This window comes from Xyrauchen texanus, chromosome 9 (assembly GCF_025860055.1).
Source record: "Xyrauchen texanus isolate HMW12.3.18 chromosome 9, RBS_HiC_50CHRs, whole genome shotgun sequence".
In the NCBI taxonomy this organism is placed as follows: Eukaryota; Metazoa; Chordata; class Actinopteri; order Cypriniformes; family Catostomidae; genus Xyrauchen; species Xyrauchen texanus.
In genome coordinates this window covers 13,895,234-13,914,934 of record NC_068284.1, presented here as the reverse complement: position 1 = coordinate 13,914,934, position 19,701 = coordinate 13,895,234, and the positions used below count along the sequence as shown (strand labels likewise).

Below are 19,701 nucleotides of genomic sequence, written 5' to 3'. Positions count from 1 at the left end.
GTTAATGTCATTAGCTTAGGGTTCACATACTTAAAACCTACACTAGGAAAGTTTGAATGATGTAACAATACAATATCTTGTGCGTTATTAGTTGAAAACAGATTGTGTTTGTTCATTATTGTAACTTGGATGAAGATCAAACAGAAATGAAAGACAAATTTATACATAAATTCAATTAATTCTAAAGGGTACACATACTTTTTCTTGCCACTGTATTTCAGAAGCTGTAATTGGTCACCATTTCAGTTTTACCACATTTCAATGCAAGGCAAAATGAGAACAAGTTTCTCAAATGTATTTAAAGTGACACAAGGCACAAAGTTTATCTGAAATAATAGCTTTACATGGGCAGAAAATCAAAATTATCTTTCACCGGTAGAAGACTGGTGTGAAACTTCACAGGAACCTAGTTTGTCTGGACACAGCTCTTCTATCTACAGATGAAAAATAACATTTGGACACAGTGTGCAATGAGTTGTAGCTATATAGTTATACAGTGCATCTGGAAAGTATTCACAGCGCTTCACTTTTTCCACATTTTGTTATGTTACAGACTTATTCCAAAATTGATTAAATTAATAATTTTCCTCAAAATTCTACAAACAATACCCCATAATGTCAACGTGAAAGAAGTTTGTTTTAAATCTTTGCAAAAATATTACAAATATTTTTTTTCTTTTTAAATCACATGTAATTTAGTATTCACAGCATTTGCCATGACACTCAAAATTGAGCTCAGGTGCATCCTGTTTCCACTGATCATCCTTGAGATGTTTCTACAACTTGATTGGAGTACACCTGTGGTAAATTCAGTTGATTGGACATGATTTGGAAAGGCACACACCTGTCTATATAAGGTCCCACAGTTAACAGTGCATGTCAGAGCACAAACCAAGCCATGAAGTCCAAGGAATTGCCTGTAGACCTCCAAGACAGGATTGTATCGAGGCACAGATCTGGGGAAGGGTACAGAAAATGTTCTGCAGCATTGAAGGTCCCAATGAGCACAGTGACCTTCATCATCCGTAAATGGAAGTTTGGAACCACCAGGACTCTTTCTAGAGCTAGCCGCTCGGCCAAACTGAGTGATCAGGGGAGAAGGGCCTTAGTCAGGGAGGTGACCAAGAACCCAATGGTCACTCAGACAGAGCTCCAGCATTTCTCTGTGGAGAGAGGAGAACCTTCCAGAAGAACAACCATCTCTGCAGCACTCCACCAATCAGGCCTGTATGGTAGAGTGGCCAGACGGAAGCAACTCCTCAGTAAAAAGGCACATGACAGCCTGCCTGGAGTTTGCCAAAAGGCACCTGAAGGACTCTCAGACCATGAGAAACAAAATTCTCTGGTCTAATGAAACAAAGATTGAACTCTTTTGCCTGAATGGCAAGCGTCCTGTCTGGAGGAAACCAGGTACCGCTCATCACCTGGTCAATACCGTCCCTACAGTGAAGCATGGTGGTGGCAGCATCATGCTGTGGGGATGTTTTTCAGCGGCAGGAACTGGGAGACTAGTCAGGATCGAGGGAAAGATGAATGAAGCAATATACGGAGACATCCATGATGAAAACCTGCTCCAGAGAACTCTGGACCTCAGACTGGGATGAAGGTTCAACTCCCAACAGGACAACGACCCCAAGCACACAGCCAAGATAACAAAGGACAGCTACGTGACAACTCTGTGAATGTCCTTGAGTGGCCCAGCCAGAGCCCAGACTTGAACCCGATTGAACATCTCTGGAGAGATCTGAAAATGGCTGTGCACCGACGCTCCCCAACCAACCTTATGGAGCTTGAGATGTCCTGCAAAGAAGAATGGGAGAAACTGCCCAAAAATAGGTGTGCCAAGCTTGTAGCATCATACTATAAAAGACTTCAACAAACAGGTGCTTCAACAAAGTATTGATCAAAGGCTGTGAATAATTATGTACGTGTGTTTTTTTGTTTTTTATTTTTAATATATCTGCAAAGATGTCAAACAAACTTCTTTCACGTTGTCATTATAGGGAACTGTTTGTAGAATTTTGAGGAAAATAATGAATTTAATCAATTTTGGAATAAGGCTGTAACATAACAAAATATGGAAAAAGTGAAGTGCTGTGAATACTTTCCAGATGCACTATATATTATGAGCATGCTTGTGTGCTGAGTGCATTTGCTGTTGAAATGTTACAGCAGATTGAATGTGGATTGAGATATTGATCTTTTAAAGAAAATGTTGTATATGTGGAGCACACATGCCTTCATGTCCTAGGGCTAAAAATACATAAGAAAACTCAAGTTAAATTTTAGGTCTTGATCTTATCAGAGGCAAGTGATGAAACATGGTGAAATCGTAGGCCATGGGGAAAAAAAGATGTGCAAAGCTTAAACAAGAATCTGTGAGAACAACACTATCCACAACAATCAAGTTCCAAAGTCAAGGAAGCTGTGAGGGGTGACAGCATATAAACGTCAAGATAATTAAACCAATGTTTCAGGTCAGCACCCCTGTAGGATGATGGGACAGTTTACCTGAGTTGTGCTACTGGTCATGCTTTGTTCAGGACTGTCACTTGACGGTAGGGTAGACGAGTACACAGATGAAGAGTCACCTTCCTTCTTGGAGTCCACAGGACTTTTTGGTCGAGCAGGCAACCCCACTACAGAAAGACAACAAGTGTTTTAATTTCTGCATGCTTTAAATCCATATATTTATTGCCTTCAAACATATATACCAAGGGCCATCAGTGGGGTTAAAAACAGGGAATGTTGTACTGTGATAACGAGGTCCGACGAAGTCCTCCAAAGACATGGAAAATGTTTTATTTATTTAATGATAAGCATATATTTGGAATATAACTTAACTCAAAAGTTATAAATACAGGGCTTTGGTATGGTCTACTTGTCATGGCCCAGGGTAATAAATGATGCCAGACCTCACCAACTTTTCTGAGCCATTTTATCAATTACTTTTAACCATCTTCTGCCAAATACATTTTTTGTTGAGGTGTAAGTTACCTTTAGTTCCCTTCAGGTTCACACAGTTGTCCAAGTAGAGTAACCACAGCTGAATCAAATACTTTTAACCAAATTCTTTTTGGGGCCACTCTAAAGTACTCACTGGACACTGGCCCCATACATGAAATGGTTGCCTTGGGCCTGGATTTACCCATATCGGCAATTTTTTTTAAGATATACACCTTTGTCAAAGATTAACTTCAACTGCCGTGTTTTGCGCTTCTTGTCGCAGATCTCTCTTTCAAAGTCGCCACGACCTGAGGTGTATTGGTCCCATGCAATGTCCGGGAGCTTGACCACTCTCTGGGGGCGGGGCAATCCCATCTCCACCTGTGAAGAATGGAGATCAGCAAACAATACAATCAAACTTCCAAACAAAACCAATCGTCTCTATACATGGTCACTAATGCATTTAGTCAAATGGGCCGCACTTACATCTAGTGCAAAGCCAGAAACTATGTATTCCTATGCTGATAAATTCTGTCAAGATGACTCTGAAAGAAATTACTTTACATTCGTTATTTACAGGAGTTTCTGTAGATGAGATTGGAACAATATCAATCACACATTGAAACAGAGCTGTTGCTTCATCCAGTACAAAGGAGAAGGGGTTTATAAAAATGTATTTCAAGTCATATTGACAACAACGAAAGTGAATATTCACAAGCCATAGTCCAGCAGTGTCTTTGAAACGTCCCTGTTTGTGACGGAATTATAGAATACATGATATTTGAAATTGGTAAAACATGACAATTGACAATACTCCGACTTCAAGTCAAATGCGGGAGTGAACAATAACATATTTCCAAACACAGACTCTGTTTGTTATATTTAAATTATAACGATTTTTTTTTTTTTTTGCATTTAAAGCTTTTAAAGTGTTAAAGCTTAACGTAACCCTTTTAAGTCATTTTAATAAAAAAAAAAATCAAATTAGCTTAAAAAAGGTTAATATAGCTGAAAGTTGAGTAGATTGCATCCCTGTCAAAACAGCATGTTAAAGTAGAAGATTTTCTGTAGAATTCAAATGGATCACTTAAGTTTTATGGTCTCCGCTAGCCACCACGATATTGATTGAACCTCAAATTAATTATGCAAGTTTTACTCTACGCCGTCCCAGAGCTCTGGAGATCTTACCTCTGGAGAACGCACAGATGCGGGTGTAAGTTAAGAAAGGCATATTTAGTGCTTATAAGGCATGATTATAATCTAATTTGCTTCGGGTGTAGCCACCCGCCATGGTGGCTTTTAAGGGAGATGGAGTTATCAACCACTGCCGTTCAGTTAATGTTAATGCCAATTCCTGTTTGTGGGTGCTCTTTGGTTGCTATCAAGGAATGTTTCTGGGTCACGGTCAATCAGTACTGTGAAACACCGTCCTCTCAGTTTTGCAGCTTTTGGCTGAATCTGAACAGATAGTATAACCCTAAACATTTCAGAATTCATCCTGCTGCTTCTGTCAGCAGTCATTTCATCAACAAACACTAGTGACCCAGTTCCATTTGCAGTCATACAGGCCCATGTGAAAACACTGCCTCCACCATGCTTCACAGGTGATTTGGTATACTTCGTTCTCAAGCTGGTCCTTCCCTTCCCCATACTATTCTCTTCGCATGACTCTGATACAGGTTTATCTTAATATTATCTGTCCAAAGAAAAGTGTTCCAGAACTTGGCAGGCTTCTTTATATGCTTCTGGCAGTCTAATCTGGCCTTCCTATTCTTGAGGCTTTCCAGTGGTTTTCACCCTTTGGTAAACCCTCTGTATTTGCTTTTATTAAATCTTCTTGAGTGTAGACTTTGACAATGATTGGTACTGAGAGTGCTATTTTGCTGTTTTTTTCTTAAACAAGATAATAATTTACCATCCCCCTCACCAGTCATCTTCCGTGGTCATCCAGGATTTTACGTGTTGCTAAGCTCACCAGTGTGTTCCTTCTTTTAAGAATGTACCAATTTGTTGATTTGGCCAGTGCTAAGTTTTCGGTTATCTGTCTGATGGATTAGTTTTGTTTTTTTAGCCTAATGATGGCCAGATTTAATTGCATTGATAGTTCTTTGGACCTCATATTGAGTTTATAGCAACAGCTTCCAAAAGCATATTCCATATTTGGAATCAGCTCCAGACCTTTTAACTGCATCATTTTTATTCAAATAACCTGGGAACAGCCCACACCTGACCATGAAACTGTTTCTCATTCGACTGTAAAATTACTTTTTAAGCCCCTGAAAAATGCTGTAATTCCTATTCAGTTCACCAAATTTGAATGTAAATCCCTTCAAATTAAAGCTGACAGTCTGCACTTCAATCACATACTGATTCATTTAAAATCCATTGTGGTGGTGTACACAGCCAAAATGATGAAGTGTGTCTAACTGCACAAATACTTCTGAAAGCCACTGTATATAAAATAATTTTCACTTTCAGTATAATGGTCATTTATGTTAATAAAATAAATTCCATTTCAGAGAGATTTGTCATGTGCGTGGAAAGGGCTTTGCTGAACTGAAAAAAATACGAGAAGTGAATTTTTTTATTCTACCTTTTACTTCTATTTGTAGAATAGCAAAGTCAAAGTTAACATGACTGTCACCCTAAATTCATCTTCAGGGATTTGCGCTCTCCTTAACATGAATCGCTTCCATTGTTGTAAATCCTCACATGTAAATCGCTGGATGTAAATGTAATTGAAACACAGAGTAGTTTACGGAAACTCTCTTGACACTTTTGCTAAGGCTGAATACCACACCAGAAGCTTGTTATCACCCTCAGATTTTCCAATAATTACATTACATGCTTTACCTGTTTCTGTAGCTGGTCCACAAATGTGATGGGGTCGGTCAGGGCCTCTTTCTGACGCCGTGCCAACGTCTCCAGGTCCATGATGGCTTGGGTACGCTGGGCCTCCAGTACACTGATGGTCTGGAGCAACCTCCGATAACTACCATGCAGGAGAGAGGAGGAAGTGCAGTGATGCTTTGTATATTATTAACACCTGACACTTGCTATGCATCTAGCCAACAAATTTTCAGCAGCTGGACCATTAAGTATTCAATCTCAGTACAGCACAACCACAAGCTTTGCTAAATAAAGTCCCTATAAACGGTTCCCATATAAATATTTCCTGTCTGAAAGAGGGTGGGAACTGTAGTATGTGCTATAACCAAGTGATCAGACTTACAAATGATAAAATGGGCAAAAAACCTATATACTTACACTGATTGGTGACCACGGTCATATCTGTGGACCAAAGTATCAGAGCCTTGGGAACAGGCTTTTTTGCATCCGGGCATAAGCAAAAACCTAGTAATGCCCTAACAACCACCCAAAAACACCCTAGCAACCACAAAACAAAGTGCTATACCCCCAGCCCATCAACAGCATAGCCAAATAATAGAAACCACTTGGTCGTGGTGGTGAGTTTTAAAAAGGCAAGCACCACTCACTTTTCCATTAAAAAAAATTTACTTTTTGATATTTTTAAAAGACCGGTAGAATATAAGCCTCAGTCACTATTAACTTTCATTGCATCTTGTTGTGATACAATGAAAGTAAATGGTGACTTTTCTTTTTGTGTTCCAAAGTGATACAGGTTTGAAACAACATGAAGGGGAGTAAATGACAACAGAAATCTCTTTTTTGGGTGAACTATCCCTTTAACAAAGATGTCTCAACAGTCTTCTACTGTTAAACTTTTGCTTGCACTGAGAGATAGCTGGACAGTCTTTGTGCATTATCAAAACTCATTACGTCTGGGAACAAAAACAGGATCAGAGGCTCGTAGACTCATCTTGTTTGTTATGAAGATATGACAATGCCTGAGCGATACAGAGCTTTGACCTTTTCCTTGACGCCCTCAGGAAAACAAGATCCACAAACAGCAATGCAAAAAAAGAGCAGGGAGAAGAAGAAAAAAAAAAAGAGACTCAACAAAGATCCTCTTCTAAGCAGGAGATTCTACCTACTGTTTGGAACTAATCTTATTCACAAGATCAACAAACCTTGTAGAATTAATCTAGCCTAACATGACATGAATGAAAATCAATTGATGACAGAAAGCGTATAGTCTCAACAAGAATTATTTTAGAGTACTTGCTCCATTTGATGAGCCTTACTCGAGGGCAACTGACTAGCTTTTCCTTCAAGTTCCTTGGCGTCTAATAACTAAAGACTGCAGAGCAGCTGTTAGCAGCCTCTCTGTGAAGATGCAAAATGAAGATAGGCATGTAGCATTGCAGGTTGGGAAAAGCAGCCAACAGTGGCAATTAGCCCAAAACTGACATTTGGGTGGCAATGCACTGCCACCTATGGGCCAACCATCTGAAATGCAGACAAGATCACTAATAACAGACAAAAACCCCCATACTAATCAAATACTACACACTGAGACTTCATAATATCTTCTCATAATAAAAAACTTGGCTTGATGCTCATAGGTACCAAAGTCTAAGTGCTTAACTCAACCTGTACTGTTTGTGATACGAACATGAATGACACCTCTATTCATGCGGCTTGTTGAGGAAAGGTGTGCTATTACTTTTAGAAATAATAAGACTTACAGTTACTGCCCAGTGGCCGATGAAACAGGCAATCAAATCCCTTACACCTAAATTATAAGAGAGACCACAGCCATATCTAGGGAGCCAATAATCACAAATACTTAGGGGTGGGCTCTTTTCACTTTAGCCAGTAAGCAACCACCTAGCAACCATTCAGAACACTATGGAAAAGAACCCTAGCAACCGAATAGCCAAGCCTTGGCAAACACCCACAACACCCAAGCATTGCGGTTGCAAGGTTTTCATGGGCAGGCACCATTCACGTTTTCATATTCTTGGGATGCATGCAATTAAACTTCAAAGTGGAAAAACTGCCCTAGAAAAGAAACTAGAACAATTTAATGTCACATAATATAAATAATTCAGTCAATCCTCATAAACTGAAGTAACTGCATTATTTTCTATTGACCCACAAGCCAATCCAGTTGGCTGCTCATGATCCCTGCTGGGCAGGAGGGGGAATCAGCCAAGAGCTCACACTGTGAGATGGGCACACACTGAATGAGCCCAACCCAGGACAGCCTGTCCACCAGCAGCAGGCTTTCCTTCGCTTATTACCTACCACCGTCCTGCAGATTACAGCAGCTGTTACTCATTTTATGCTACCCTGGTTGACTGTTATGCTACAGACACTAAGAGTAAACATGTATGCAGAGTTAAGCAGGAAAACATTGAGATGTTTATCTGAGCCAAAGTTTCAGCTGTCTTAGAATTTTAAAGTACAAACACACAAGACAAAGAGAGACTAAAAACAAGAGCTGCACAGGCAAAACAACACTCGAACAGCTGGGTTTTGACAACATACATAAATTAAAAGTGCTGCATATGTTACTTCTGCTAAAACAAAACTATATTATTTGTTATAATCTGATTTATAAAGCTACAGAACTCAATTGCCTAATTTTTTGTCTCATCTATAAATATTCTGGAAATTCCAGCAAGGTCTCCTAAGCAACCAAATTGGCCTAGTTTCTAGGGAGGGTAGAGTCACATGGAGTAACCTCCTCGTGGTCACTATAATGTGTGGTTCTCACTCTCAGTGGAGTGTGTGGCGAGTTGTGCGTGGTGCCGCGGAGAATAGCGTGGGCCTCCACATGCGCTACGTCTCAGTGTTAACGTGCTCAACAAACCACGTGATAAGATGAGTGGATTGAAAATCTCAGATGCGGGAAGTCACTACTCCACCACGAGGACTTAGAGTGCATTGGGAATTGGGCATTACAAATTGGGGAGAAATACTTAAAAAAAAATATTCTGGAAATAAATAAGTAAATAAAAAGGATTTGTCTATACAAAACTCAGATTTTGCAAGGGTGTTGTGAGTGCCATTGTCTGATCACTTGTAAAAGTAATAGCACACCTGTCCTCAACAAGCCACATGATTTGAGGTATCATTTATGTCTGTAGCACAAATGGTGCAGGATGCGTGGCATGCTGGAGTTTAATACTTAAAGGTACAAGGTTTGTTCAAATGCCCAACCCAAAACGTGAACATTAAACAGTGATGCTTGTCTTAGCAAACATTGCTAATACAAAAAGGAACAAGGACGTGTTACAAAAAAGTAAGGAAATTAAAACCATGATAAACAAACAGACCAATGCCAACGTAAATCGAAACATTAAAAACTTTGATTAAGAAAATCAGACAAAATGGCTGTGTACTTATCGTCTCAATGATGAATCCCATTAAGCATCGAGAATTATGTAAATGAAATGAAAAGATGGAAAAATTTAAAACTATTGATTTAAAGTTGTTGATTAGAAGCACAGATATTTGAAATGTATTATAAAATATTAAGATATATTTCAGCAACATGGGTATTGTAGTTCTTAACCAGGAACTTAATTATACTAAGAGTATACAATTGGTTAACAAGCTAGGAGCTCACAGTAAGTCTGTATTTACATTTTTATTAAAAAAAGTTAGCGTTAAAATAAAATTTGTATATAGAGAAATCTAATGGGCTTTTTACTTCTGGAACCAGACTGTAGAGCTACATTACGACAAGAACGGTGACTTTAGACAGGATATCATATGCCTGAACATACTCTTTGTTGTGTTTAAGAGCCAAGTGATCAGACTCAAAATAGTAGACATCTGGATCCTCCTCTTCCTCCTCATCCTCCTCAGCCTGAGTGGCCAAAAGCTCTTTGGTGGACCTGGACGATCTACTATGTGAAACCTCTACCTCTTCACTGACCCCTGCTTTATCTGAGAATTCACTGTCTGCCTCACTAGAAAGCCCCAGTGATTCATGGATAGGGTCTTTATGGCTGGCGTCCTCTGAAGAGACATGAACAAGTGTGGCCTCCTCCTTCAATGAACTATTGTCTATGTGTGGGGAACTGGGTATGGGGGAGCTGGCTTTGGGCCCACTACCACAGGCAGCGCGACGCGGTGAAGTCCTCAGGGTGTATCTGTGTTCTTGGGGCTCTGTGAAGGAGGGGGGCTCCGCGGGCAGCTGGGAGGAAGCCAGTGCCACGGTTTCTCCTGAGATATTCGAGCAGTCATCAGAAGGGTCCTGCAGCTCGGTTACAAAGCTGCCGTTGGTGCTCTCGTCCCTTGCCAGTTCATCCTGGGCCTGGCCGGAGTCCCCCACGACATCCACCTCCACTTCCACCTCCATCTCTGGTTCCCGGGACAGCACAGCCTCTGCGGCTTCCTCTGCAGTGCAATTCCTCTCACAGTCAATCTGTGGGCTGTCGGACTCATTGGCTTGCTTAGGATGAGGGGATCTACAAGGCACAATAGGGTCTGGGGATGAGGGCACTGCCTGACTGCCATTTAAAAGTGAGGAACTGTTGTTAACCATGGCAGGGGAGGCACAGGGCTCTGCAGGTAATGCTGCAACTTCAGAGTCCTCCTTATCAAGATCTGAAAGGCCATTGGTGGCCTTGACATTTTCTCTGACCTGCAGGGGAGAAACGTTCTTCTCTGCCAAGCCATCCTCTTTCTGCTCTGCCTCTTTGTCGATGCTGAGCGGAGGGATTGAGGGCGGGTTTGATTTGAGGTCCTCGTCATTTTTTTTCGGTGCAGCAGGATCAGGGCTGTCTGGTTTGAGAGGAGGTTCTTCCTCTACCCCCTGCAATTCACCTGAGCGAGAGCAGCGTTTGGCCCTCTTCAGGGCGGGGGAGGCTTCTGGCCCACCCCCAACCCTTGGTCGCTCGCAGTTGTCCGATTTCTCTGACTCGTCTTGCTCGGAGCTGGGTAAGCCTCGTTTTCCATAGGCGGGCAAGAGCTCACCCTCCGCCTTGCTCTCGGCTACCTTTCCAACCTGTGCTCCAGCCTGCTGGTGCTGCTGACAGTCCTGCTTCTTCTTGGGTGAGCGGGCTCTGGACGCAGGAGGTGGAGAGCTTTCTTCTGGCTGGGCGATGCTGCGGTTCCTGAGGGTTCGACCACAAAAGTTCTCATCCAATCCATTTATCCCCACTGATGATCTTGTGACGCGCGAAGAGCGGGACGCGGCCATACTATGGTGGGTGCCTACTGTCTCCTCATCATGGTGCTCTCTCCTCAGCAGCAGAATGTGGGCACCTGAAGGAAACAAAAGACAGAATAATAACATAATAATGACAGAATATTGACTGTTCAGACTCACTGTTAAAATGGGTTAGGTTGCATTCATACAGCATGATAAATAATAAAAACTATTTACTCAATGTTTTCATATAACCTATCAAATTCAGGCATGTTTTTTAGTAAAATTATACCACATGATGGCCCAAAGAGCCAAATATGAAAATATGAGATGGAAATATTTTATCTGCAGTTCAAAGATGTCAAAATATTAAAAATATGTTGGCAAAATGTTTCCCTACTGTGGAACAATGGATTTAGATTCAGCAAAAAGACCATGAATGATGTGTCAAGAATGACAGTACATTAATGGACTATCAGGAATTTTCCTATGCAAAGGTTCCAAGGGAAAGAGTGAGAGAGATGCTTTCATTATTTATAGCTTATAATAGTGGAACAAATAAACGTTTGTATTTTCCAAAGAAAATGTGAGTGGTGCTTGCCTTTGCAAAACATGCAACCACAGAGGGGATTGTGGGTGATTTTCAGAGCGTTATTATACACCAATCAGCCACAACATTAAAACCACCAGCCTAACATGGCATATGTCCTCCTCGTGCCACCAAAACAGCACCTACCAGACTCTCAGAATAACATTCTGAGATGATATTCTTCTCACCACAATTGTACAGAGCTGTTGTATGAATTACCATAGACTTTGTCAGTTCAAACCAGTCTGTCCATTCTCTGTTGACCTCCTTCATCAACAAGGCATTTTCGTCCACATAACTGCCGTTCGCTGGATGTTTTTTGTTTCTGGCACCATTCGGAGAAAACTGTTGAGTTTCACTCAAGAGACTGTTGAGTGTGAAAATCCCAGGAGATCAGCAGTTACAGAAATACTCAAACCAGTCCGTCTGGTACCAACAATCATGCCACGGTCCAAATCACGGAGATCAAAAATGTTCTCCATTCTGATGGTTGATGTGAAGATTAATTGAAGTTAACATCTGCATTGTACTGCTGCCACAGGATTGGCTGATTAAATAATCACATGGATGATAGCTGGTGCCAGACCGGCTGGTTTGAGTATTTCTGTAACTGCTGATCTCCTGGGTTTCGTCACTCATTTTCTCTTTAATGACATTTAATAATAATGTCTTTTCCAAACAGGCTGCATTTTCTTAATGAAAATTATATATATATGTGCTGTTTTATCTATTTGCTAAGCCATAGCATATTTTTTACAAGCCATGTCAGAGTCTAGAGAGTAGGTTATTACTGGAATATGTTTCATGCAATTCAGAGAATGTGCAAGCAGTTAAATGGAGAAAACCGGCCTCTTATATCCGAAATAAAAAACGTTTTTTTTTTATTTTAATATTTGTATTATTATTATTATTATTATCTAAAAACGAAAGTGCAAAAACAGTATTGGGCTACCATTTCATATGTTTGGTGACTTCCTAGCTCTACAGTTTTGTAATTTCCCGATATTGTCGATCATTGTCAATAACTGCTGCAATAGGCATCGGGATATTTGTCAGGATAAATTGTTAGTTTTTTAGGAAGTTTTTGAGTCACTTTCCATCAAAATGCGTAGGCTATGTTGTTATATATACACTCACCTAAAGGATTATTAGGAACGCCTGTTCAATTTCTCATTAATGCAATTATCTAATCAACCAATCACATGGCAGATGCTTCAATGCATTTAGGGGTGTGGTCCTGGTCAAGACAATCTCCTGAACTCCAAACTGAATGTCAGAATGGGAAAGAAAGGTGATTTAAGCAATTTTGAGCGTGGCATGGTTGTTGGTGCCAGACGGGCCGGTCTGAGTATTTCACAATCTGCTCAGTTACTGTGATTTTCACGCACAACCATTTCTAGGGTTTACAAAGAATGGTGTGAAAAGGAAAAACATCCAGTATCGCGGCAGTCCTGTGGGCTGAAAATGCCTTGTTGATGCTAGAGGTCAGAGGAGAATGGGCCGACTGATTCAAGCTGATAGAAGAGCAACTTTGCCTGAAATAACCACTCGTTACAACCGAGGTATGCAGCAAAGCATTTGTGAAGCCACAACACGCACAACCTTGAGGCGGATGGGCTACAACAGCAGAAGACCCCACCGGGTACCACTCGTCTCCACTACAAATAGGAAAAAGAGGCTACAATTTGCAAGAGCTCACCAAAATTGGACAGTTGAAGACTGGAAAAATGTTGCCTGGTCTGATGAGCCTCGATTTCTGTTGAGACATTCAGATGGTAGAGTCAGAATTTGGCGTAAACAGAATGAGAACATGGATCCATCATGCCTTGTTACCACTGTGCAGGCTGGTGGTGGTGGTGTAATGGTGTGGGGGTTGTTTTCTTGGCACACTTTAGGCCCCTTAGTGCCAATTGGGCATTGTTTAAATGCCACGTCCTACCTGAGCATTGTTTCTGACCATGTCCATCCCTTTATGGCCACCATGTACCCATCCTCTGATGGCTACTTCCAGCAGGATAATGCACCATGTCACAAAGCTTGAATCATTTCAAATTGGTTTCTTGAACATGACAATGAGTTCACTGTACTAAAATGGCCCCCACAGTCACCAGATCTCAACCCAATAGAGCATCTTTGGGATGTGGTTGCTTCGTGCCCTGGATGTGCATCCCACAAATCTCCATCAACTGCAAGATGCTATCCTATCAATATGGGCCAACATTTCTAAAGAATGCTTTCAGCACCTTGTTGAATCAATGCCACATAGAATTAAGGCAGTTCTGAAGGCTGAAAGGGGTCAAACACAGTATTAGTATGGTGTTCCTAATAATCCTTTAGGTGAGTGTATATATATATATATATATATATATATATATATATATATATATATATATATATATATATATTAGTTATTGATAGAAAAAAGGTCAAATTATCGCTATATAAATTATTTGCTTATATCTACCACCCCTATCACAAGGTTATTTAATAAATAAACTAGAGTTGCTCCGATACCACATTTTTGGCTTCGGTACGATACCAGTCCTGGTACTTCGGTATCAATACTAAATCGATACTATAATCAACAGATAAAAAGACTCAGATTTTTGAGGAAATTACACAGAAAATGACAATTAAAAAGAACTGCATAAAGTCTTACAGGTACAAATGATGCATTTTCAATTAAATTATTCTGGATTCCAAGTTAAATGTTTTAATTAAATAGGGTTTAATCAAATTGATACATACAGTTTTAATTAAAAAAAAATATATAATTTTATTGACAAAAAATTGCTATTTTATTTTTGGTAAAATACAATGCTGCACAACAGAGCTACAAAGTATTAATGAAAACATTAATGGAAAAAAATCTGATTAACTGTGGCACAAGGCTGCTTGCATTTGTGATATTTGCTTACAGATGATGATAATAATACTACAACCATTTAATACTACATAACTGTTATTAGGAGTATTATTGCTACTTTTTGAATATACAATTTTTATATAGAAGTAATATTTTTCTTCCATTTCACGCATCCAGTTGGATAGGGCTTACTGTTTTTACGGGTTAGTTATATCAAGCTTCCCATTAATTCTGGGATACTCCCGACGCAACTCTCCAGCTGAAATCTCCGGTCTGCACCTGATGAGTTCATTTAGCTGTTAACAGCCATTTATACTCCAAATACACTGCATGAAAATTAAACACCAGCAGTGTGTTGAGTTTGTGAGTGTGCGTGCATTCGTGCGTCAGTGTGTCTGTGGGAATCATATGACAGAGCAGAGCGGCACCTGACATTTTATTCAGCTCAGTTTGAGTTCTGAACACTGGTTAGAATATGGCAGAACCTTTGTGCCGTGTCTGGATTATTACACTGACGCACACACCACAAAAGGATCTCTTAAATGTAATTTTTTAACAAAACAAACCCAGATGAGGTTTGTGATAAGTTGCATTCACACGACTTGTGGAAGTGAAGCATCAACATTTCCCTAGCGTTGCATTCCAGACAATTTAAATGAAGCAGCACTAAATGCAAAGCAAGATATTCACAGCAAGCACTTTTATGTGACGTTCAAAGCGGTAAATCATGTAAATGCAGCTTCATGTTTGCTATAGCAAAGTGAATAGCCACAATTAATATTGTGGTGGATGAGGGCTTAAGAGATTTAATGCTCATTGCAATGAAAACAGCAAATAAGGAGACTAGTTATTTCAATTAGTTACCCTCCCACTAAGACTTTGGGAAAGTTTAATGCTCAAGTAACTGAACTGGTGCTTTTAGTGCCCAAGTATGTGCAATAGTGATGCTTGCTGTAGCAAGCACCACTAATAACAAAGTTCCCAAAAAATAACTTCACTGTGGACAATTCCAAAGAAAGTTCCTCTTTCTCCTGCTGTCTTTGAGTTTTGTTAAACAGAGTCAAATATACATAAACGCAAGAATAATAATTGGCAGGCTATGATCAGCTGATCTAATATTCTATACATACATTTTATATTCAGAAGTTATCCGAGTGTTTCCCCACAAGCTATCAATCTACTTATCACACATACACTTAGTAAGCTTTCCCTGGTGCATTGTTTAAGGAGGTTATGTTTATTACACTGCCTCTTATCTCCAACAATGGCTACAAGATCCCATGAAACAAACCTTTAACCTTGAAAGACATAAAAGCTTCATAGGTATGACCATGGTCTAAAATTACCAATCGTGAGTTACTCACCAGTTGGCTGGTAACTGCAAAAATATAATTACATGGTATAATTTTAATTGTCATACTTTAAAAAGGATGTGCAACACTCATTCTTTAAGCAAAATGTGCATGACGTTTCAGCCACCCTCAGGGCCGCATCAGAAATCAAGAAGTTGAACACACAACATTTAAAAAATTAACCCAACTATTTTAATTGTAAGAATGATAATCTGACCCTTCACTTATCAAAGTGCAAGGAGTGTTTCAAATGAAATTGTCTACTAAAGAAAACATTTAAGAAAACTTGAGTGATTGTTGCAGCTCGCTCGTGTTCAGACAACTTTATCCTCAGAGGAAAAATGTAGGCCTCTTATAGATTTTTAACTAGAAGGCAAATTTTTTTTTTCATCAAGACCTCCATGTGGCAACAGGTGGAATCCATGGGGGGCATTCCTCGAATTAAGCCACCAGTATGAAAATATGAGGAACCATAGCAGGATTTCCACCTTTGGGCCAAATGAAGGCAAGCTAGCGCCTCCCAGGGCTAGTTGCGTTCCTACGGTCACTTCCAGGGCTTCGTCGTGCCTCCTTGGGGCTTACTCAGGGTCAACAGCCAAGCACCCTGGCTGCCGATTACCCCTGGGCCAAACAAGGCTAACTGGGGCTTGAGGTGTGGTCAATAAGGCGGAGTTTAGCCGATTCAGAACCAAGATACTAATTTCCTAATTTTTTATATCCAACTACCATCTTACCTTAACAAATCAACAGAGAATGAAGAATCATCAGTACTGGTCAGTATATGAAATCTGGGCTCTTCTGAATATTTGGGCTGATGAAAATGTGCAATGTCAGATTGATAGTGTCTGCCGAACAGTGTAATTTTTAGGTCATAGTTCTATTATTTTTGAAAAAAATGTCCTTTAAAATTGGTCAATATTTCATCATGACATTTTCATTCATTTTAGTCAGTTTTACTCTGACTAAATGGCATATTTAGTCGACAAAAATATCTTTTAGTCGATGATAATGTGCAAAATGACAAAAACGTGTGTCAGACTATAAAACCAAGTTTACTAAAATTTTCAAACTTTTAGGAAAAATGTGTAAACATTTTCTAAATTTAACATGTACCAAACATACACCGAACAGCCACAACATTAAGATGTACAAATTAAGGCCATGTACAAAAAACTGTCCTTGCTGTGAAACCAGAGCTCCAAATAATAGCAAATGATGAATATATTGAAGTATTAAATAGTCTTTAGAAGTTAGTCTGCTGAATTCTAAATACTTCATGCTTTGCAGACTCTTGTTCATTTTCCTTTTTTAGCCAGTTTAGGATATTTACATTTACGCATTTGGCAGACGCTTTTATCCAAAGCGACTTAGTGCAATTATTACAGGGACAATTGCAGTGCATGTGCTTGAAACAGCATGTACACAACGCAAGTTAGGTATATTATGACTAGCACTTAATTTGGTTAAAGTTCACCTGTTCATTCACTTCATTGTCGGTGCAAAGATGCAAGTTGTAATAGTCCATATATGTTGTGGATATAGTGATATCATGTATAAATAGGATACATTTGAGTGAGGTAATTAACCCATTTTAAAGCAGTTTATTTTGCCAGTGTTTGGCACATTCATCTCATGCAGCTCAAGCAGGGAAATCTGCAACATACTGGACTATTAGATCAGAATCCATATCTAATATCTTCTTTTATAAACCGATATTTCATTAGATGCTTATTGTTTTGTTTATGTCTTGCACTGTTAAAATCTTGCTGTAATATAATTTTTTTGTCATATTTTTGTCAGAAGTATGCTTTAATACAAATTTTAATTAGCATAATAATGCGTCTTTTTCGTTTAGTATTTGTTAATTTTGATGAAAATACACACACACACACACACACACACACACACACACAAACCTCTGGGTCAGTGATTTTGTTGACGAGATTAACACTGCTACCGAACCAAGATGCGATTACGAACATCGTCAAGTATCCAGCGTACAACGGTACAGTTTCTGGAAGAAATTTTAACTTTTTTGACGGAGTCCAATGTTTATTGTTAAATCCATTTTTATGTTTATGTTTTATTGTTTATGTTAAATCCATGTTTATTTCAAGAGAGCTTACAGCTTGCTCACTGGGGTTATTAATACAATTATCATTTAATTATTTTTAAACACTATTAAAAATCGTATTTTATCTAAATTACACAATGATGATTAATCGACTTTATAGACATTACAGTTTTATCGTCTGTTAATGCTGATATTCTGTAAAGCTGCTTTGAAACGATGTGTGTTGTGAAAGGCGCTATACAAATAAAATTGACTTGACTTGAGAGCGCTAATGCCCTCTCCAGAGTCTGATACCTCAGCTTGAGATTCCCTCTTGCTTGTGAAATGGGTGGGGTGTGTGACGTTGGCTCCAGAGCAGCGTATTAAGGGCAGGTTTTAGGGCAATGCTGCAGGGCTATTGGCCGATGATGGGAAAGCAGATCAATTAGTCTCACAGCTCGAGGTATGAGGCCATTGGCTCCGGCTGGCCAGTTGATAGCCCTGCCTCGACAGTGTAAAAGCATTCCCTTTACATGCACTTGTCCATTGTTTTTGCAAAAAGCAGCCTTCTCAAATAATATGCAAGCACTAACACCACCTTCCTCACTTCAACCAAGGGATTAGGAGAGAGGTTTAACACACAGATTTCTCCTGCACTTCACGACTGAAACTCGTCTCCTTTGATGTTCGGAGTCGGTGACGGTTCTGCGGCGAGAAGTCTCAGAACTCATGACCATTGGTAGTGTAGTGTGCGCACTCTTGCTACACACCCTTCAAAATCCGGACACGAGTTGTCAAGAGAACACCAGGTGTAACGGTGATGTGTCTCACTTGTTTCGGATCACCCAAAATGTATCTTAATACAAAGTGTACACAGGGCCTCGGTCAAGGACTAATTGCCATGTAGCTGATACACCCAGTCTGCAATCAGTCGTGTAGTGTCAGCATGACGGAATACAAGACAGTATAAAATCCAGTCCAATATAAAATCTGTGGGCAGAATTGAAAAAGTATGCATGAGAAAGGATGTCTACAAACCTGACTCAGTTACACAAGTTCTGCCTGGAGGAATGGGCCAAAATTCCAGCAACTTATTGTGAGAAGCTTGTGGAAGGATACCCAAAATATTTGAACCAAGTTAAACAATTTAAAGGCAATGCTACCAAATACTAACAAAGTGTATATAAACTTCTGACCCACTGGGAATGTGATGAAAGAAATAAAAGCTGAAATATTTAATTCCCTCTACTATTATTCTGACATTTCACATTCTTAAAATAAAGTAGTGATCTTACCTGACCTAAGATAGGGAAAGTTGTTAGAAATTGTGAGTTTAAATGTATTTGGCTAAGGTGTATGTAAACTTCTGACTTCAACTGTACACTGTATATATACACAGTACACGTATTAGGCTATATATGTGCCGAATGTGAACAACAGGGCAGGCCAATATTAATAAATATAGCAGAAGGAAGTACAACCTCTGCTGAGCCTTTTCAAAATGGAGTCAATGTGGGTCTCCCACTTCAGGTCCTGTGAGATGGTAGTGCCCAGGAACCTGAATGACTCCACTGCTGCCACAGTGCTGTTCAGAATGGTGAGCAGGGTTAAATATGGGGTGTTCCTCCTAAAGTTCAATATCATCTCCACTATTTTAAGTGTGTTCAGCTCCAGGTTGTTTTGACTGCACCAGACGACCAGTTGTTAGTGTCATCTGCGAACTTCATGAGTTTAACAGAGGGTTCTTTGGTGCAGTCATTTGCGTAGAGTGAGAAGAGTAGTAGGAAGAGCACACATCCCTGTGGGGCACCATTGCTGATTGTGCTGGAATTTAATTTCCCCAATCTCACTAGCTACTGCCAGTCT

General features: G+C 39.8%; 1 protein-coding gene across 3 annotated transcripts in view; it reads right to left on the bottom strand.

Moving 5' to 3' along the window:
- Positions 1–19,701, bottom strand: part of zzz3 (zinc finger, ZZ-type containing 3) — a 43,948-nt gene that overhangs the window by 8,699 nt on the left and 15,548 nt on the right. For all 3 annotated transcript variants that reach the window (XM_052133266.1, XM_052133267.1, XM_052133268.1), the window contains exons 2-5: positions 9,606–11,091; positions 5,800–5,938; positions 3,180–3,327; positions 2,512–2,639 (exon numbers count right to left, since the gene is read on the bottom strand). In XM_052133266.1, coding sequence (XP_051989226.1) covers positions 2,512–2,639; positions 3,180–3,327; positions 5,800–5,938; positions 9,606–11,026 — 1,836 coding nt within the window. In that variant the 5' untranslated portion in view covers positions 11,027–11,091. The remainder of the gene's footprint in view (positions 1–2,511; positions 2,640–3,179; positions 3,328–5,799; positions 5,939–9,605; positions 11,092–19,701) is intronic.